The 22851-nt window shown below is 36.8% G+C and overlaps 1 protein-coding gene across 9 annotated transcripts in view; it reads right to left on the bottom strand.

Moving 5' to 3' along the window:
- Positions 1-22851, bottom strand: part of XPO4 (exportin 4) — a 125317-nt gene that overhangs the window by 65705 nt on the left and 36761 nt on the right. For 6 of the 9 annotated variants that reach the window (XR_003907742.1, XM_029936983.1, XM_029936984.1 and 3 more), the window contains 4 exons: positions 20507-20612; positions 14980-15121; positions 10786-10924; positions 377-493 (listed from right to left, as the gene is read on the bottom strand). Coding sequence is in view for 8 of the 9 variants with exons in the window: in XM_029936983.1 (XP_029792843.1) it covers positions 377-493; positions 10786-10924; positions 14980-15121; positions 20507-20612 (504 nt within the window). In the remaining variant the exon portion in view is untranslated. Of the gene's footprint in view, positions 1-376; positions 494-10785; positions 10925-14979; positions 15122-15231; positions 15403-20506; positions 20613-22851 lie in introns of those variants that run through there. The other 3 variants (XM_029936980.1, XM_029936981.1, XM_029936982.1) reach the window with 3 other exon arrangements.

Below are 22851 nucleotides of genomic sequence, written 5' to 3'. Positions count from 1 at the left end.
AGAGCCCAGACCATCTGCAATAACATTTTAAATACATGGCCCTCATTGGCATTCTGCCAGGCCTATTTTAAGGCCAGCAGAGTCCTATGAATTGAATTAGTTATATCTAAATGCAATAAGAACAGAATAACTAATATAAGGATGTTTGGAAGAGTAGTCCCTTTTTGTGTTGTTTTAAGACTAGAATTAACAAGAAATCTTAAATTGTTAGCTATGTTCATGAAATATTTATCCTATCCTATCCTTTATCCTTTATTAAATACTATGAAATTGCAACACAAATCTTCAAGTACAAACTAGAACTAAGTGTTCTTACTCCATTAGGAAAAGATTGTGTTAACAATCCAATAAAACGTAAAAATAAAAATACCAATACCTGAAAAACTCTTTTGCAGTTACCATGGAATTCCATACTGAGTCCAATGTTGCTAGTTTTACTTGAACTTGAGAATTCACTCAATAGTGCAGTTAGAATAGAACAGGCCAAAGTTTGCTGTAATTATTTGATAAGAAACAACTGTAAGGCATTATTTTCCCCCAATGTTTTGCTTCAATACAGCATTTGTTCAAAGAATACTTTCTATCTTTACATCTTCCATCATATCTTTAGATCTTATACCTACCAGTCAGAAAACCAGACACGACAAAGTGAAGACTGCTTTTCTTTCTAAATAGCCTAGTAACTATTAATAGTACTTCCTCAACTTCAGTTCTACAAATCCATCTATGACTTGAACTCAGGACATACATCTATTCAATCATAGAGTACAAATGACATTTCAAGATAATCAATGTTAAATGTATCCTTTCATTTACTTCACTCAACAATCTGTATCCCCATTTATAGTTGAACAGTAATTAAGGCCAGCTGAGATGTGAATCCAGGTCTGTCTGACTCTATGTTCTCATGGCTGTAAAGTGTACAGATGAAAAATGAAACAGATTTTATAGCATCCAAAAATTAAACAGGTAGTTCACAAACATTTTTTAAATGGAAAATGAAGATTTTCCTTCTTAATGGCTCTATCCAGCAGGCTCCTAATATCAACTTGTTGCTTTTATTCATAGACTATTTGGATTTAGAGTCAAGGTGCCAAGGACAGGAAGGATACAAATTATTCTGGCAAGTTTCCAGGGGTTAAACAGAAATATGCACACTACCTCTGAACAACCGAAAGATTAAAGTCAAGATGATACTATTTATGCAAGCTTCTACAACAGCTGAGCACAGTTTTACCCACCCACCAACTGCAACATCTTTGTTCAGAAATGCTTCTGATGTCAGTACCTTGACCTTACAGATGCTTATCTTGGCAAATCTTAGCAAATACACATAACATTAAATTCCCAATGGCATGAGTTGATATTTGCTAAAGCTGAATGAAGGATGGTTACATGAATGACCAATATACTGTATGTCTATTTTTGTGTATATCTGAAACTTTCCTCTAAAAACTAAAAAGGATTAAATTCATATCTGCCTCTTAATCTGAACTAAAATAAGCATGGCTGTATAACTAATATTTATGGATGGAACACCAGCTCATACATTTAAGCAGTTTCTTCGACTTTTCCCCACTAGGAAAGCCTAATAATAGAGAATATATGCAAATTCCCTCAGTAATCTGGGTATATAGACCAACAATGGTAAAAGTACTATTAATATGCCAAGTTTAGTTTAAACATACACATGCGTGCGTGCACACACACACACACACACACACACTCTCTCTCTATATAAATATATATATACACACATATATGTATACATAATGTAATTTTACTTGAAAATATATGTTTATTTTATCACAAGAACGTCCTCCCTTCTCCTAAATCGTCAACGCAAGTATATAAGCCCCAGGCACATGAGGAAGAAACCTGGTCTGAGAAACCAAACACTAAAGAGTCTCTAGTAGAGAAAACAGTCTTTCACATACTCCCTTCACTTTACATGTTAAAGGGATCTTAGAAACTCATCTAGTACAATCTCCTGCTTTTTTAGCTAAAAAAATTGTAGCTTAAAATATGTCTTCCTTTTAAAATGGTGATTAATGATTAAAGTACCAACAATCAAAACCTCACAGATCTATTTAAATAACATTGGGATTGACTGTGAATATTTAAAAACATAAAGTTTTTAAATATACCTAGGCTTTAGTGGGGAAAAGTAGGTATTAAATCCAAATTAATAAAATTCAAAGTGAAACACTGGCACACTGAGAGATCTAATACAATGGATTCCAAGGATCCTGATTCTGGAGACATTTTACAGCATCCTATAGTTTATATCTTTTAGCCTTGGCTTTTCTCTCCTTTCTAAATCAGATTTCAGCAAATAGAACATTATGAACCCAGAAGCTCTCATTAAACACAAGCTTATCATTACAAATATATTATTATCTATTTAATTTTCCACAAGTAATTTACAAATTGCCACAAACATTCACCACCAAAAGGCATATGACCACATTCAAATTTTCAATAACACAACTCTAAGTAAAGAAACATATGCTCACAATGAAGCTTTATATTTATGTGAAATAAAAATTTCCTAAGAATACATGCATGTGTCTAGAGTCAAGATAGGAATAAATGAATGAAGGAAAGGGGCAGGAGCAACGAAAGCGGAGGACTTTCAGAGGTCAACAATGCAGGACGAAGGAAGGAGTTTTAAAAACACAAGTCTCCGGGAATCACAGGTCCCGGAGTCAGACGAGGACCCTCGGAGGAGTGGGATGGCCTTGGGGGCAGCAGTGAAGACTGTCTCCACATACAGCAAACTTTCACACAAATGGAAAAAATTCACCCATAAGAGACAGTATATTCTTAACACATGATAATTAAGAACAGAACAGTCTGATTACAGACTCCGTTCTCTGAACATAAGAATATTTTTTTAACTTTTGCTATAAAAAGATCTTAATCTTAGAAAAAATAGAAGCACAGAGTAGTGCAAAGAAACTTGCCCATGATCCTGTCACCGGGGCCGTTCCTGTGGCCGAGGCTGTTCACCCTGCCCTGACTTCTAATACACAGTGTGTGTGTGTCGTTTACCATCCTGTCACTGGGGCCGGTCCTGATCCTGTCACAGGGAGTCAGGGGTTCGTTCCTGCGGCCGAAGTTGTTCACACCTCCCTGACTTCTAATACACGGTGTGTCATTTATGTGCCATTCCTATCAGCCTATTTGTATGGTTTTCCACTTTCCACTTACGAAATAAAAACGCAATTTTTTAGAAGTTCTTTTCAAATTGCTGCCAAAGACATAAGAAATACATAAAAATAAATTATGCAGGATGGTTACAAATATACCAGAAACCAAATTTTCTGGTGCTAACGTACCTAAAATTACCAGCTTTCAAAGAACTATAATTCAGTAAGACAGTCTTATCATTAAAAGATTTCTAGTTTACTGCTCCTTAATTTGGAAATCCTGTAAGGATTTGAGATTAGCATCACAAACAGACAATATACCATACCACTATGGCTCAAAGGGGCCAAATCAATAGGAATTCCTGAAGAACTGTAAATAATTAAGCACTGATTGGACAGTAAGAGAGGAAAGCACTTCTATACATATCAGCAGAGCATTTCTCCCTACTCACAGATCACACAGCACACTGTGACCAGGACTCAATTCCTGGTATGCTTTCTCATTTTCAGTACTTGATTATCAATTAAACCTCATTACAACAAGTTACCTTCACCGCAGGTGCACTGCACTGTAATGAAGACAGCTGGGGAGGCAAGCTAAAACTGAAATCCTATGAGAAAAAGAGGACAGCTTCTTCTCAGGACAAAGAAAGAGAGGAAGGCGGGGGGGAGCATCAAATCTGCCTCAGAGATCACAAGTTTTTGTTTTTCTTATCCTTGTAGAAGGTACCTGTCTGCTCGCTTCAGACTTTCTGGTCTCCATGTTCATCCCAAGTGCATTACCTCTTAACCCCCCCTCTACTTCAAGTGCTGCCTCTCTGCCCTTTGTCATAGTCAAGGCTAGATATTCTTTCCATACTCAACACAGAGACTCCAATACTGAAGAGGGTCAGAAACAAAAGCTGTTGTAAATAATTGAGAGTGGTGAATTTCAATGAAATCAGATCAAAGTTGATTGATGAGGAGTATACTAAGACTGTCATACTAAAGTCAACAGTGATTAGACCAGAATAAAATACCATTAGTGCAAATCTTAGGAGTTTAAGAGATTAACATAGCAATGCTTCCTTTATCCCAGATTATAGAGAAATAAGTTAATATCTATTAATTTTCCAAATGCAGCCAGCAAATATTTTTAATGCAACTTTCTTCGTGTAAATTTTTCCGGAAGAATTATTTCTAAGGCAGTTATTACATGATGTTGTAATAAAAACCTGGGATCTATCTACTAAACGTATGAGGCTTTACCCCCCGGACAAAGTGGCACCCGAGACCAGTGCACCCTGATTTCTGTTTGCTTCAGTTTCTCACGACCATCCTTTGTTGTCCATTACTCTCTGCTGCCGGCAATGTGACTACAGGAACAAGCAGCCCTAAAGTTGCCATTTTCATTTTCAACATGTTAGAAACCAAGTAATAGAATTTACTGAAACTATGTCTAAAATAAATTCTAAATTAAAATATTCCACATAACTCTGGAGGCTTAGTACAAGGATCTTACTGTTTTGACAAAGGAGTCAGAAAATATGGGTTCTAACAGTCCAAGATTTACCACTTCAAGTAACTGGAGGCAAACCGCTTCATCTATCCTGGCCTCAGTTTTCTCATCTATAAAAGGGGTTAATACCCTCTGCCCTGCCTAATTCATATGATTGTCCAAAGGTTTCAATGAGATAAAATACATGTAAAAGTATTATGTATATGTAGCAGCTGATGATGTGATAAGGTAAAACAACAGTATTTTTATTTTTATCATAAAAAAATACCTATTCTGGCTTTTTTGGTCCCACTTCCTGATTACTATCTACATTCCATCAAATTAAAGTCACAAGATAACTTATCGATTAAGAAAGAAACAATAACTAAAGCATCACTAAAGCAATTAGGAGATGTGCAGTAAATCTTGGTTGGATTAATGAATCAGCGTTTACTTCTATCCCTAACACTATATTAACAAAGGCAAAGTGAAAAATGAATAGATGATGTGTTTGGTATTCTTTCAGCACTTGTGAATTTCAAAAAGAAAATTTAAATACGTAAAACAAATAGAAGAAATTCAGTGAGGTCTCAAGACTATAAATGGAGTTTTAATGTTTTCTTTCACTTCCATACTCAAAATTCACAAGTTAATTTACTAACTTAAGTAACTGTTGTCTTCACATTACAAGTCCTAGAGCAGCATTCTCATTTCTAGTGAAAGCCATTAATTTCATGACAGTGAAAAAATACCCTTCAGAGATGGCTTGCTTTACTCATCAGCTTACTGTCACAAACACAACACATTCAAACACTAAATCCAGCTGACAAAATAAAATACTCTTGTTCAGAGAGAGGATTGTCTCTTATAATAGTCTGGCTCTTACCCCAGGAGATTTATTACCAAGAATAAACTTTATGAAAGGTCGCCATGCATCAAGCAGACTTCCAGCTGCTCTTCTAAGCAAACATCAATGAGACTTGTGATGAGAGAGATTAGGCTGGCTATCCCACCCAGGACAGCGCTGCCACACACAAGTGCATTTCTCACCCACTTCTCCCTAGCACAGGAAAGAGGAAGACGGAGGCTTAAACACTAAACTAAAGAGCTTCAAAAGTGACTTAATATATACCTACTACTTTCAAAGAAAATAAACATGAAACAGATGAAAAATTTAGCTGAAATGTTAATTTATTTTTCTTTTATAGTTTACTGTCAAGGTAGTTTCCATATAACACCCAGTGCTCATCACAACAAGTGCCCTCCTCCATGTCCATCACCCACTTTCTCCCCCTTCTCCACCCCCACCAACCCTCAGTTTGTTCTCAGTATTTAAGAGTCTCTTATGGTTTGCCTCCCTCCCTCTCCTTAACTATTTTTCCCCCTGAAATGTTAATTTAAAATAAAAAATTCAGCTAATTTCCTTAGGAAGTAAAGTGTCCATTTCTATTCCTCTCAAATCAGTAGAGCGGATCTGACACTATTACAAACTAAGATTAAGTGACCATGGCAACTTTTGTAACCACAGAAGGAGGAAAATAGCCTGTCCACAAAGACACACACGAAATAACACATTACTTAATAATTGCACAAACACAATTACTCTGAAAATACATCATGATACCTGGAAAAGGTACTGTATTTAAAAAATATCCTTAAGAAATGCTTTATGGATTAGATATTTTTCCATAAAACCATCTGTGAAGAATAAACACTGTAAGAAACTTAGATCATTTGAAAGAAAAGTTATTATGTTGGTTACATGTATTTTTAAAAAGTACACAATTAGTTTCCACTCATGAATAAAAGCATAAATTCTTTCTTCTGATCTTCATACTTAAAATACCATCTGACAGAAAAAGGGGTGACATAATATAGTATATGTCCCAAAGTTCTTCAGCAAAAGACTGTTAGGCTGCTAGAGACATGAAACACACACTCACTGAACGCTCACCAAATGCACTTAACATCATCTTGCCTAACCTGGGGAGCCCCAAACATGGGCATTATTACATTTACTTTACAAACATTATCAGTAAATCAGAGCCTAGACATGGTCAATAATTTTACAAGTTAGTAAGGTAGTGAATGGCAGAGATGGGATTTAAGCCCAAATGTGAATCCATAACCAGAATCAGTGCTCTCTTACACTATACTGCGCCTAAACTTATTTGGACACGTACTTTACACTAGTACATGGGGATAAGCCGCCAAAAATATACTCTTAGAAAGGGAAGAGGGAGATCCAGACTACATAGTTTCTGATTAGTGAAGGCTGATGGAAGCATTATTCTAGAAGATGTATGATGGGAAAGTTAGTTACTTAATAATTATTCATGAGGTCAACTCTTTCATCTGTAGAAAACCATCCGTCAATTATCTCTTAAAATCTCTTCTCTTAAAATCACCCATATAAAGAAAGTTTCAGGGGCACCTGAATGACTCAGTTGGTTAAGATCTCATGGTTTGTGACTTTGAGCCCCACATCTAGCTGTGCTGACAGTGCAGAGCCAGCCTAGAATTCTCTCATTCTCTCTCTCTCTCTCCCCCTCTCCCTCCCTCACTCTCTCTCTCTGTCTCCCCTTCCTTCCCCCACTCTCCTTTTCCCTCTTCCCTCTCCCTCTCTCTCTGCCCCTCCCCAACTCTCTCTCAAAAAAAAAAAAAGTTTCAGTGTTCTGATTTTATCATCCTACTTTTTTAAATCAAAGATTCTCCCACTGATATTCATATCTCTGAGACTAAGAAAATCTTTAAATTGTACAACATCCCCCCAAACCCTTAACAGACTCAGAAGAAAGTAAAGAGAGAAGTGTATATATTAAACTGGTTTGTAACCTCATTTTTTTAGACCTGCCAAACGAGCTAGCCTCAAGCTGCTGGGCTGGGCGAGGACACACAGGATGGCCACACGGTGGCATGGCAGGCATTTCACCTGCTGTGTACATGTAGAAGTGTTTTTCTAGTTAAATGTTCCAGTGTGCTCACCGAAGCAAATTCATCTAGCATCTTGAAATTAAATTCTATCTCCCACTACACATTCTCTCTACAACTATAAAAGTTCTTAACCCTGCTAGTAGAAATTCAACTGAAAAAAAAAACAACAACTTTGTTTTGGAATATTTTATGAGGATACTAAATGTATCCACGCTTCTCAGAGTATATGGACTGTGAAAAGAACAAAATCTTCTCTAACTCAATAGTTACATCTGTTCCAATCATTCTCAAAACATCAGTTATTTCAGTGACTCAGAAATATCCAAATGCCTGGTTGCACATTGGGACTACTGTTTTGTGGTGGGTCAGATTACCCAAGGGAAAAGAAAGAGAAGAAAATAATTCCTGACAATGTGCTCAGGGACTCCTGATCCTAGAAGCTACTTGTGGGGGATGAGGACAAGTCACAGAAATTCTACCTTATCGCTGGAATCCCAGCTGAGGTAATCGCCAAACTAACCGGGGAGAGAGACCATCAGTCATAAACATACAGATCCCAAACTACTAGTTAAGTTCCTGAGGTTTAAATCCTGGTCAGTCACAATGAAGTAGGCTCCTTCACTGCAGATTGGCAAATCAAACAGTATGTCCTTATGTAGAATCTACAACACGAAGAGTAACTTGATCCAAAATAGTAAGGGGCTTGGATAACATCTCTAAGAGGCAGCCTCAGTTCCACACCTTTTCCCTACTACTTCTAGCTAGTTACAGTGTCCACTCATTTTTCCTTCAAGCATCAATGACAGCCACCATTGGACTGCACGCATGGCCAGTAGTTAGGCAACAAATGCTAACAAAAACCCATGCAGATGACGAGAGCAGCATTACACAGCAGACGGAGCTAACCCTGGGCATCAGCGTGTCAGGAGCAAAGCTCTTCAGAAATGGACACTGTGCCTACTAATAGATTCTCTAAGTATGAAGATTAATAAGTAAACAGCTTCCCAATCACTTTTATCTAAAAATTTTAAATGAAATCTTGAGGGCTATTTTCAAGAAAGCTTCTTACTACACAAAACAAAGTCAAAATGACTCATAAAACACAATGATTCAAACATGCACTTTTACTTTAAGATTTTAAGTACTCCCCACACCCAATGTAGGGCTCAAACTCACAACCCCAAGATCACGTCATTTGCCCCATTGACTGAGCCAGTGAGGGGTCCCAAAACATGCACATTAAAAAAAACCTTTTTTTAATGTTTTATTTATTTTTGAGAGAAAGACAGACAAGACAGCGTGAGCAGGGGAGGGTCAGAGAGAGAGGGAGACACAGAATCTGAAGCAGGCTCCAGGCTCTAACCTGTCAGCACAGAGCCTGATGCGGGGCTCAAACCCACAATCCATGAGAGCATGACCTGAGCCGAAGTCAGACAGTTAGCCACCCAGGCGCACCAACACGTACATTTTTAAAGTAATTAGTTTTATGCAAAAAGCTAAACTTTATGCAAACACCTAATTACTAAGATTAAATGAAAAAACAAAAACATACATAAAATCAGACCTTTGGATTATCAGAGTGTCTAGAACTGCACTGTCCAATAGGGTTGCCACTAGCTATGTGTGACAATTTGATTTCAGTTAAAAAATAGATTAAATTAAAAATTCAGTTCCTCAGTCACGCCAGCCACATTTCAAATGCTCAAAAGTCACATGTGTCTGGCACAGTGGCTACACACTGGAGTCTTGATCTAGAACATTTACATCAAAACAGGATTCTATTGGACAGCAGTACTCCTGAAGAAATCTGCCACCAAAATGGCAAAGAACACAATATCTATACAATTAAAAATCAAAACAGACACAGAAATGTTCTGGGATGCCCTGCTGGAGGGGCATGTGACTCACGATAGCGTTGTGGGCTTCAGCCCCATGTTAGGTATAAGAGATTACTTAAATACTTCTTTTTAAAAAAAGAAAGAAACGTTCTGTATCTTGACTGTAGTGGTAGTTCACGCATAACTGTCACAACGCATAGAAATGTGCACCATCAGTCGATGCGGTTAACACACGTGAATTATTCCTCAGTAAAGCTGATAAGGAAAAAAAGGATACAGGACTCCTGGTGTATTCCAAGGGAAAAACAAAATATACTTTGGGAATGTAGAGGAAGGTCCCAAATCCTGACAACTGCTTACATGGCCTTTCAGTTGAGACCCTGGCGTGTCAGCCTGGGGGGTCCCGGCCAGAGGGGAGGGCAGACGGCTGGAGAAAGAGGAGAGTGCACATCTGCCCACAGTAAGAAGTGTGAGGAGCCAGAGATCCAAGACACTATGGAAATTAAGGGAGACTACACCCTACCATCAAATGTCAAGCTAATTCTTAAAATCCCAGCACTTACTCAGGGGCCACTCAAAGATGTAAAGTAATTCATGAAGAGTTGTAAGGTGTACAGCCTCACATGGGTATCTTCCAAATGATTAAAGAAAAGAAACTGGTACAATGAAAAAGCTACCCAAAATATTTCAAGATTTAATACTTGAAAATCAGAATGGCCAGGATGACCATCCCCAATTTCACAAGGTCCTGCATCCCTCACCAAAGGGTCACAGCTGATCGTTCAACACCGGCTCAGCCCTTGTGCCTCTGACAGAGTGGCGACCGCCAGTCACTCTCCCAGGCATGACCAGTTCTCAAAGGTGGACAGGAGATTCAAAGGGGGGAAAAAACGGGCTACCAGAGCAATTCCATTGAGAGCAACAGTTCTCAAATTTGTTTAGTTAACACCCGGTAGTCACAGTACACCTTGGTCCATCAGTATAGCAATAGTAAATAATTTTGTTATGTTACATATTATTTTACTCAAACATTTCTACTATCACTAGCAGTTGTCAGAGGTTTATTAAATGGGGGGAAATGCTCAATGGAAAAGAAATGGTTATGTATATTATGGTGTATTAGCTTATAGTATTTTACACCATTAAAATGATGATTAAGAACACTGGCAACATGGAAAAAAGAATCAAATGAAATAACAAAGCACATTATATCTATAGTATGTAAACATTTAAAAAAGGACTAAAAGAAAACATGAACAAAGGAAAATTGCTTGATTCTTAGACTGTGCACTTTTTCTTTAACATAGGTATCAGTGTTGCTATGTTACTTGTATAATACAGAATACAGTTTTTAAATATTTATAAATACAGATAGCACACTTACCACAGTGGGATTGCCACTACTTATCAACTGGCTGACTTCATGAAAAATGCTTTTGCAGTCAATTGATTTATCTAAAGATCCACGTTTTACAATTACTGCTACTGCTAATAGAATCTGTTCTCGAACATACTTTTGGAGGCTGTAAAACATAAAAATCATTGTGAAAACCTTTACATGATTCTAATATAAAAATACTTCCAAATTTCTCTGCACGCCTGAAGCTACTAAAAGCACTGCTTACCTAGGAGAGTAACACCGTTTACTGACCTGTTACACGTGGCCTTCAAAGCCAAAAGATCTAGACTTGAATCCCTGCTTCATTATTTACTGGCTTTGTGACCCTGAGCAAGATAGTTTCAGAGCCTCAAGTTTTCTCATCTGTGAAATGGGCTCCAGGATCAAATAGGATCAAATGTTCCTCAAACTGCTCCCAGTGCATACTAAGTGCTATGTAAGTATTAGCCGCTTCAGGCAGTGTTCAGTAGATACAAACTGTTCACTAAGAGCCAGATTATGATTCTACCAATAAAAACAAATTCTCATCTAAAACCCATCTCCAACCAGCAGTATATTTTAAATCTATTCTCTTAAATGTGAAAAGGCAACAGGCTAGCTACCCAAAATAATTTATGGACACATACACATTTTTAAAAAACATTTAGGGGCACCTGGGTGGCTCAGTCAGTTAAGCATCAGACTTCAGCTCAGGTCATGATCTTACGGTTCATGGGTTCAAGCTCCACGTTGGGCTCTGTGTTGACAGCTCAGAGCCTGGAGGCTGCTTTGGATTCTGTGTCTTCCTCTCTCTCTGCCTCTCCCCTGCTCACACTCTGTCTCTCTTCTCTCACAAATAGATTTAAAAAAAATTTTTTTTTTAAGTTTTAAAATTCTTTGTCTAAACTGTGCTCTTCAGTGTGACGGGGGAAGCACTGATGCCAGGTGAAGGTATTCTACAAAGTCCACAGAGATCGAATTGTCCTTTCACCACCTTTTCTTAAAGGTAAGGCTCAGAAAACATACCATCATAAAGCAGCTTCTAAAATGCCACAAGGATGCAATCATGTGTCCTCGGGATAAACCCCAAATTCTTCAACATGGTTTACCAACAATGGGCCCCACCCTGTTTTCTTAGGACACTACCAGTTTACCTGTTGTCTTACCTAATTACTTACTAATCATGTTTTCTTTTACCCTGCAAAGTGTCCCCATCTGCATATAAATGATACAGTCACCCACTTCAACAGCCCTTCTCAGTCAGGGGCCTCCTGCACCCTCTGATCCCCCCCTCCACATACACTCAAAATGGCAGACATGCTGAGCCTCTCTCAGGCCCTGGTATAATGCATATGCTTCCAGATCTCTGGACATCTATGGCCTCTGCCAGGACTGCACTCTCACTTTCTCCAGAGGGGATTCCCTAAGGCTCCGTGAACATGGTGGGCCATGACTAAGAAGGACTCCCCCAACACATGACAGGCATTTATTAGACATACAAACATGCCTCCATATGTCAAGACTGAAGTGAAAAATATTCCTTCAAAATACAGACTTATAGCACTCATTAAGAAAATAAATGCAGAGATCATACTAGAAGAATAGGAGGAATAGGAGTTAACCAAAAGGAATTTTTGTATGTTTGGAGAGACACAATAATTTCACATACACTGACTACTACTAGAAAATATACATAAAGCTAGTTTTAAAGACCTCCATTGGCAAGAATTACAACTTACTAGGAAAATAATAGCTAACATTGGTTGGTGTTAGCCTATTATGCAAGGCTATCAACTTCACAAAAATTAATACATTCAATCCTCACAACTATCTTTTGAGTGAATTACTATTATCTCTAATAGCTAATTAAATAATAACAATAATTTTAAAAACCAATGCACTAAGAGGGTAAAGAATCCGCCTGTGCACACAGAGGCAGAAGTAAATTCTCAACCACTCTGCTATACTGTCACATGCACCTTGCATTTCACTCTGTGAAAATGTTATCTCAATCAGGAGGAAAAAACTAGAAAAGAAAAAACCCTGTGTACCAAGCGAGAAGTATACAGTGCTTTGCATACAGCAGTCATAGTTTTCTACCTATGCAGTATACCAACAGTTTTCACTTGCCTCTAGTCCATACTGTAGGAACTTCTACAAGATAAAAATGTCTGTGTCACAAAAGACAAAAAAAACAGAACTATTCTAGATTAATAGAAAGTAAAGAGACTAAATACAATGTATAATCTGTGGTTAAATCCTGGATCAAACAAATAATCTATAAAAGAGGAAAGAATATCAATAACATTGTTCAGACAACTGGGAAAATGAGAATATAGAATCAAAATAATATTCGATTAACTTAATATGCCAATTATATCAAGAGTATTGAGGGAGTCTGGGTGGCTCAGTTTGTTACGCATCCGACTTCGGCTCAGGTCATGATCTCAAGGCTCGTGAGTTCGAGCCCCACGTCGGGTTCTGTGCTGACAGCTCGGAGCCTGGAGCCTGCTTCGGAGTCTGTGTCTCCCTCTCTCTCTCTGCTCCTCCTTTGCTCACTATCTCTCAAAAATAAGTAAATGTTAAAAATTAAAATAAAAAAGGGATGAAGTATCAGGATTTTTGCAGCGTACTTTCCGGTGATTCAGGGGGAAATGCGTACATGTGAGAGAAATCAAATGTTATAAAATGTAAACTAAGTCTCAACTAGAAAAGGGTACATGTGTATTCACTACATTATTCTTTCAACTGTGCTTAAAGTTTTTTTTTTTTTTAAGTGTTTGAGGGAAATACGTAAGGGAACTTTTTCAACGCAGAACCTTACAATCAACTCTAAAATAGCTTCTGAACTAATGAGAATTATTTAGGAATGATATTATTTTGGCTAGCAGAAGAGATCACCTGCATGCGCGCGCACACACACACACACACACACACACACACAATCTACCACACGTTGAAGTCTACCAAACTCTCCAGAATTCAGCGGTTCCCACATGGGGAGGGTGGGAACCTGGGATCAATGAGCAGCTCCAGCAGCACACCCAGATGGCCTTATCAAACAACAAATTAAAAATTAAAGAAAGAAAGAAAATCTGCATAAGAAGAAGAGAAAGGTTTGAAATTGGGACAATTTTTCCTTATTCTATTAAAACCAGAAAAAAACAAGCCCAAGCCTCCCTCTACGTGCACCTCTCCCCACTCTTCTACAGCAAGCATTGCCCATTACACCTGTAACGCTTGTTCATAGGCTACATAAATCTTTCCGTTTTTCTCTTATGCATTTTTCTTCATGTAAAGCAACTAGCACTTACCTGTGTGCTACATTTATGCCAGTATCTATTATTAAATATTATGAGCTCAGAAGACCGTTAGTGAACAACCAGTAGATTGTTTCAGTAGAAACAAAGTTGTGCTCTAAATTATGTTGGAAGCCTTATGCATATTTATCATCACTGATCGACGTGCCTAATTACCAGTATTTCCAATTACAGAGCATTACTTCGCTGAATTTGGAAGTGCACATCTCTGCAAAAAGGATTCAACTGTTCAAGTGCACAAACGGCATGTGAACGATGTACAGTGCCTCTTCTTAAAAGAAGACTTGGTGTTTGAGGGACTTACAAAAATAAAAAACCATACCACCAATGAATGTACAAATCTTGTAAAATGTTCAAACAATACAATGTGCATAACACAAAAAGAAAACTCGCTTTTACCCTATTTCTTAAAACGAGTCCATTTTCCAATAGAAATGATTAAAAGAATTTGGTCTATTCTCCAATCTTATCAATGTACTTTTCTGGCACCTCACCTCCCTCTGCACCTCTGTCCTGGAGAACTCACCTACATCTTCTAACACTACCAGGCACCAACAGAACAACAAGTATGTACAAAGGATTTCCAATGGAGTCCAAGATCAACTCTGATTTATAACCAAAATCTTTGGAACTAATCGCCCACTAAAAATCCTTAATAACGAGCACCATCTTCTCAAAGAAACAAAACCTAGTGTCATAAGCTTAAATATAAAGTAGTATTTCTCTAAGCAGTAAAACAACCCACAAACATATGTGTGAGTTTTTAAAATTTAAGCCCAAAGCAGAACTTAACCATAAACACCCACTGTTAAAAACATAAAGGAAAAAAGGCTTAAAAAGAAAAGAAGAGGAATTACGGGACACTCCGCCACGTACGTACTTAGGCCTCTGTAAGACATAGGTCAAGAGGAATGTTCGCAGTGACTCGATGCTTCCTTTTTCCAAGAGAATCCATTCCCGGACAACTGCTTCCATTATGGCTGTGGCAGCTTGAAAGAGGACATAGTCCACTTTACTTGTTTCTGAGAAGAAAATTAGACACTTCCTTTAAGCAGCAGTTCCTCTTTCTTTGAACATTTTGCATTTATTAATTTAAAAACAGAACTTTTCAGACAAGGAATAAGATGGTTACCTGTTCTGTTTTTAATCCAGTGACCTTGCTCTAGCACCACAAAGAGGTTAGTTCCTCTCAGAAGACACCCCAGGCAGGTGGCAGCTAATCACCGATCACAATTTTCACAAACTTTCCTCACCTCTCTTCAACTGTTACTTCCAAAGCATGAAGAACTAAAAAATAACACAGCTTTAAAAAAAATAAAAATAAAAATATAAAGCAATCAGAAAATTTCCCGAGAGATTCTCACCCTATGCAAAACAGAGCTTTGCATCTGCAAAATATCTTACTAAATCAGTCTTTGAACGTCACTGTTTGTGATGAGCCATGCTACTAGAATATTTGCGAAGTAATTAAACTTTCAGCAGGATGGCCCATCTCCAACAGCAAGTTCAGAAATAAATACAATCACGTTCAGGTTATTTTCCTCAAAATGTTTTTAAAAAATGGGAGTCACATTTACACAAGGTGAGAAGTTCCTGTGAATTTTCTGATTGCAATACTGATCAAACTGAGTAAAATTCCAAAACTACACTTAGAAAACCCCAGCCTTAACTAGCGAGTTATAGTACCTGAACTAAAAACTGAATCAGGAGGGAAAGAAAAAACAGAAAATTAACATACCTAAGAAATACTTTAATTTTCTATTTTTTCTTTTATTCACCAATACCACTACAGTTTCCAAACAGCATTATCAAAAGGGAGAAACAGTCAAAATGAAGTCAAGAAAAAGTAGAAATTTTCTGAAGTTCTAAAAAAAAAAAATAACCATCACATGAAATTCACGAAAAGTCTATGATTAGACCACAGGTTATTTGCCAAGATCACTAGACAGGAGTATCCAAAAGGCCCGAGAAATTAACTCTAGGCAGAGAGTGGCGCCTTCAAGACTCTAGAACAGCAGAAAGACATAGTGAGGCACATCATTTTCTCTCCTACTCAAGCTCAGGTCATTTAAAAATCTTGAGTGATCTTGACACAATAAGCTATAAAAATGGGTGACAAAAGGTAAACCCTACATAAATTCTATCAATTTAGACTACTAAATAGGAGTTTTGAAATAACAAAACTGATAGAGGACCCAATTTGGGCCTTTTTTATAAAGTTTGATTATTCCATGCCTTCTTAACATGAATTCTAATTGAGATGTTAATCAGAACTCACAAAAATTTAGAAACCTTAAAATATTATCAATAAATAAAGCAATAGCTTCCAAAAATGTAAATCTATCATAAAAAGATGTGTTTAAATTTCTAGGAGGAAACAAAGTGTTTTATTCAAAGAGGAATTGAAACAGAAACTAGCTATATCTGTTTAGATCACTTGAGAAATAATGGCACTGCTTCATAAAGGTCATTCAAGTAATCTCTTATTATAAACCTCTTCTTGAAAGTAAGTGATGGTTGATTGCCTAACTTCATTTTCTATTGCCATACTAAAAAATTTAAGGATAAGGAACCCAAAATCCTTATGAATTTTAACAAAGAAGCAAAATCTTTGGGACTCATAGAATTTTAGAAATAGAACTCCAAAGGTCAGCTAATTTAATTCCTGCCTTTTTCAGCTGAAGAAAGTATTGATGCACCAAGGGATTAAGAGAAAAGAATTCAAGATCACATGGCTGATAAGTGCTCCTTGAGCAATACTATAACCCACCCCTAAATGCTTGTGCTGATGAAGAGAAGACGAAACAAGCACTTTCTTGTTTTCAGGAGTAACAAAACATGCTTATTTCTAGCTATTTGTGCTTTTCCAAGCCATTTTTTCCTGCCGCCCGCTACTTTTTGCAAGGGACGAAGGAGGGGATAACTGCAGAAGGTGGATGATATTCAAAAGGTTCCAAGATAATTCTTTCTTAGCTATCTCTGTTTGGTATTAAATGGGCATCTCTAAATTACTACTCTCATAAAAAAGCTTCTCTAAGAATGGAGGAATCTGAAAAAAAGAAAGCCAAATTCCAAATTTAAAAGAAGGAATTCTCCTAACCTAATGAATTACACTACACCTTCTCATGAAACTGTTATTAGTCTTCATAAACTACACTTTCACCTAATGTCAATGTGCAGAAGATGCTGTATGGAACTCTAGAAGCTACCAGCAAAAGATGAAGCCTTCTCATGACCAACGAGTCTTATCCTTGCTCTCTGCTCTAAAGACGCTTGAAACTGCAAGGTCTTCATGAGGAACTCCCAATTCATCTAGAATTTCTGGTATTTTCTGGTTGATTCTCCATTGACCAGGGCACTGTCTAGATAATAAACTATTTTACGCCACTTTAAAAATGCAGCAAGCTTTCACTTCTTACCACAGTAACTTTCTTTAATGATTATATAAATAAAATTTCTATCCTATCAGCCATCTGAAACTACACAGAGCCATGAAGACAAAAATTAAAGTGAAGTAAATGATGAGAGGCAGAACACTACATTCTGATCAAAAGTTATTTTTAAAAGAAAACAAAAACCACAGTAGTCAAGGCCCAGAGGTTCGGCTGCTACAGTCACCTCTCTGGCATTAAAGACTTCTGTCCAAAGCACGGATCACCAATTGATAATAAATCTCAGGTTTCATTTTGTTTTATTCCAACCACTTCTGAGAAAGAAATTAAAGACACCCATTTCTCCAAGAAGGACAGAAGAATGCGACAAAGTTGGTTCCGGAAGCACCGAACCAACCTCTCACAGGTTGGGCGTGTATTTTTAACAAGAATCGAACTCACAGGATTTGCGAATGCACATCGGACCAAACCAAACTAACAAACTCCTAAGTGCCAAAGACTTCTGTGTGAGGTGATGAAAGCTAACAGTACTCTGACAAATGCAAGTGTGCACACACACAGAGTGGGGAAGCAAACCTGGAATGAAAACAAAAGGATAAGAAGAGAAAGAAAGAAATAAGGAAAAATAAGAAACGTAATAAAAACTTAGGTCAGAAGTGGGAAGGAAGAATTTTGAGAGGCCAGAACAGGGAAGCATCCGAGAAAGCGTCCCCGTCATTAGAACATATCACCCAGACACTGCATAAAAATGACACGTTGTCCCTGCATAAGGATGTGAAAACTCTGAACCGCGATGGACTGCCACTTGCATGAGAAGTCTTCGTAGAGGAATTGACCCTTCTGTGCTGGTGGCAACTGAGTGAGGGGCGGGGAGAGTCTCTGTGAAGTTTAGATGTAAACATTAATGTAACAAAGGGCTTTGCAGTACATTAATGATTAGATTACAATACATGCACTCAAGCTTTTAAATAGTTAATGTCTCAAAACCCGAACTGATTTTAAAAGCACAGCCAGAACTAACAATTCTATTCTTTAGAAATTTTTATCAGGAAAACAAATGTATTCCAAAACAAGCTCAAATCATAACAAAGCAACAGTACTTCATAAAATATACATACTCTAAAAAGAAAAGAGTTGTATAAACAAATACACTCTAATAAAATACTTACAACTTAGATCAACTATTTCCCAACTAGTACAGAATGACAACTGAATTGCAATCGAAAGTCGGATGAAACTGATGGACTCCTAATTAACGTACTTAAGGCATATGCCATAAACACCAGACTCGAGTTATTTTGGGTGACTAGTTTAATACAATGGTGTTCTAAACTATTAATGCTAAACAATTTCAAAGCAGTAAAGATGAAGCTCCCTTGAATTTTGGTGCTGATGTTTAGCTTTGCTTCTTGTGATTTAACTTTGAATTAGATATTCTCCACAGGCATGAGAGAACAAATTTTCTTAGTGCCAGAAACAAGTTCACCCAAGTATAAAACCTGATCACTAAAATAAAATAAAATAAAATAAAATGAAATGAAATGAAATAAAATATTTAAAATAAATAAAATAAAACTGCCTCATTTAGAATTTAAAAGGTGGTTATTAAAACTGATTGTTCCTCTAACGAGAAATCTAACTCCTGAATGAGACAGAGCCACCTCACCACCTCCGCTAGCTCCTTGCGAACAGAGAACAGAGCACTATGTTATCATATTTTTAAAACGCCATCTGAAGTCAGGTAACAGGATTACTTACATTACTGTTTACAAAGTGATTTTATATGTTACTACATTTGTGCCTCACAACAACTTAAGGCAACGAAGCCCATTAAGAAAAAGGGCACCACTGTCCCATTTCATAGATGAAAAAAGGCTCCGAGAGGCTAAGTGACTTCTCAGGCTGACACCATGCAAGAGACACACTGGTGGACAGACCGCACAGGTCCCACAGCGGTGCTCTCTCTGCTCAACCTAACAATCATTTGTAAGCCCTCAGACACAAAGCATTTTTAACATATGGATTTAATATGGAACCAGACTGCTGGTGCCTAACAGGTAAATCTCACTGAAAACACAAGAAGAAACGGTCAGATATTTTAGTTCCTAATTTGCAACTAACCAATTTCATGGTCAAGAATAACTCAAATAGCCTTTCAGAGACTCAAATATGGGTTACAAAAAATGGCTCCAATTAAGAAAGAGTCAGTAAGTAATTAAGTTTTAAAATAACAATAACCAATGAAATCTCTCTTACTATCATTGAAAAATATATAAGAGGCAGAAGACTGTGTGTGTGTGTGTGTGTGTGTGTGTGTGTGTGTCTAAGAAAATGCCATCTTTGGCCAAGAGTTATAACTTTTGTGATTATTTTTAAAGGAAAGAGATTGGTTCTGCACATCTGTCAGATAAAAGATACTTGTAAAATATTTTTACAAGAGCAAAAATTAATGTTTCATTTTATAATATACAGTGATAATCTACATAGAACTGACTAATATTTGCTAAGCAAGCTGAATACAAACTACATGGTTAAAAATTTTTTTGAACATAAGAAAAATTGTTGAAACCTCCAAAAACAATCGGAATTTTAAAACACGAGAGTAGGATACAGTGCATTTCCTATAATAAGTGATAGCACTCTTGAGAACTGAAAAAATATTAGATTTTACCCCCACAATTAATACACTTCATGTTATAGTCAGTAATAAAACACATTTTATATATATATATACACACACACACACACACACATATATATATATACACACACCACTATATATATTTAGTAAATTACTACATTTATAAATTACTATATTTCGGGGAAGAAAATCCAAAGTAAAAACAGTTTTCTGCCTGGTTTTATGGAGTATCTAAAGCCACTTCAATAGAATGATTATTAATAGAAAATTGTTAACTATCCACACCTACTTGTTTTAAAAGAAATTTAAAATAACATTCAGGGTAGAAAAACTATATTTGATTCTACAAAAATATGTTTAAAGTGAATACTTACCCAAAATATGCTTGCAAACTGCAAATGGTGATTTTGATTTCCTAAATGATAAGAATATGTGCTCTGCGTGCTGGCGTTGTTCGTTATTAACCATGGAAGGTGGTGCCTTGAGGGTTAAAACAAGAAAAGCAAAACAAAACAAAAAACAGAGTACACTTGTTTAATAAGATAGCTTGAACAGCAGCAAACCTTTCACCCACAATAAGAGAAAATACTTTCACTTTCGGGGGGGGGGGGCAATGGGAGGTCAAATTCCTGAATTCCTGATTGTTATTTTACAGAACTGTAGTATAAAACTTCATAATAAATATTTAAAATACGGTTCCAGGAACAAGGAAGAAATTCCTGGCAAGGTTTAAAGTTGCCTACATTTTAGAAGACGCCTTATATAACATTTTCTGTATCTTTTAAACATAGCTAACTTATTCCAAAATATACCACTTCATCCAACTTGACTAAGGGCAAATTATCTCTAAATTCTTCAGCACTGGTGCAACCAAATCCAAAGTTACTAAAAATTGATTTCTCACAGCAATTCTTTAAAATAAAAATATTATCAGATAACTAATTCTAGTTCAAGTTTCCTAAAATCACCATTAAACCAGAAAAAGTACAAAACAGTGAAGTTTGGAAGTTACAAAACTCTTATCTGAATAATAAATGAATCAGTAGAAAAGCCAGACTTCTGGCTTAATAAAAACAACGTATAAAGTTGGCCAGGCTTTTTAAGTCCATTTTGTTCTAACAATCTTTCCTCTAAAGATATTCTTCTGAACCTAAAATATACCCACCTAAAGTACATATTCTCAATGCATGGCTTGGTTATCTTTGACTCACTGAGACCCATCTGAAGAGAAGAGATTACTTATGCAGCCTACCAATTAAATAGTAGAATTCTCAACTTGGGAAGGGAGAGTTAGAAACAAAAACCTTTGCTGCTGTGACCAATATGAAATGGGGAAATCAAAATTTCAACTATATTTAAACAATCTGGAAGATAAAAAATATTTTGCAACAAAGTATATTATAAACTATTGTTGAAACAAAGTACATTATAAACTACATATTATTATAAACTATCAAGTATGTATCATCATTATAAGCTATATCAATTATGCAACATTAGTCACTATAATTTTAGTTAAAATAGTAAGCAAAAATGTATATCTAAGAGAAATTAACCAAATTTGATAGCCTGGCCTAAAGGTATTCTTGTAATTAGACAAAACCAGTTCAGACGACTATTCCTAATGATACAGCACCCTCTACAGCTTTCGAGATAAAAATGAAAATATTTTCATTATAAAGTACTGTGTTAAATTCTTTTTATTTTATTTTATTTTTGATGTTTATTTTTTATAGAGAGAGAGAGAGAGAGAGACAGAACAAGCAGGAGGAGCAGAGAGAGAGGGAGGCACAGAATCTGAAGCAGGCTCCAGGCTCTGAGCTGTCAGCCCAGAGCCCAACAAGCAGCTCAAACTCATAGGCTGTGGCCGTGAGATCATGACCTGAGCTGAAGTTGGACGTTTAACCGACTAAGCCACCCAGGTGCCCCGAATTGTGTTAATTTCTTTAATACATTTTTTGAAAAAGACTTTATTATTACTGTGAACAGCTAACTATGCGAACTATAAGTATTTTTGTCCTTCCATTTGCAAATTCTTCATTCTCACCATTTTCCTTGGTTCAACAAGTTTGTGTTTTTACAAGATATTTCATCATTAATATCTGCTGACTGTACCCCCAAAAACTAGCATATTAGTAAACACTATTACAACATGTTATACTGCTATGAATGTATTTTTATAATCAACAACTGTGGATTAGCCAGGTAATTCTGATTTATATATACTATCTTCTCATCAACCTTGAAAAGGCAGTAATACATAATTTTGCAAATTATGCGATATTCTACAAACAAAAATAGTTCTAAAGCTAATGATCTTTGGACACCTTGATATCCACATAATAAAATACAGGTCTCAATATAACTATAATATAACAAATATTTCATTTATAAAACATCAGATTTTTTACAATAGTTTACTGTCAAATTGGTTTCCATACAACACCCAATGCTCTTCCCCACAAGTGCCCTCCTCCATCACCACCACCTCTTTCCCCCCTCCCCCTTCCCCTTCAACCCGCAGTTTGTTTTCAGTATTCAATAGTCTCTCAAGTTTTGCGTCCCTCTCTCTCCCCAACTCTCTTCTCCTTCCCCTGGTCCTCCATTAGGTTTCTCCTGTTCTCCTGTTAGACCTATGAGTGCAAACATATGGTATCTGTCCTTCTCCACCTGACTTATTTCACTTAGCATGACACCATCGAGGTCCATCCATTTTCCT

Source organism: Suricata suricatta, chromosome 4, assembly GCF_006229205.1.
Source record: "Suricata suricatta isolate VVHF042 chromosome 4, meerkat_22Aug2017_6uvM2_HiC, whole genome shotgun sequence".
NCBI lineage: Eukaryota > Metazoa > Chordata > Mammalia > Carnivora > Herpestidae > Suricata > Suricata suricatta.
Note: the sequence above shows the minus strand (reverse complement) of the source record. Positions and strands in the feature narration are given on the sequence as shown.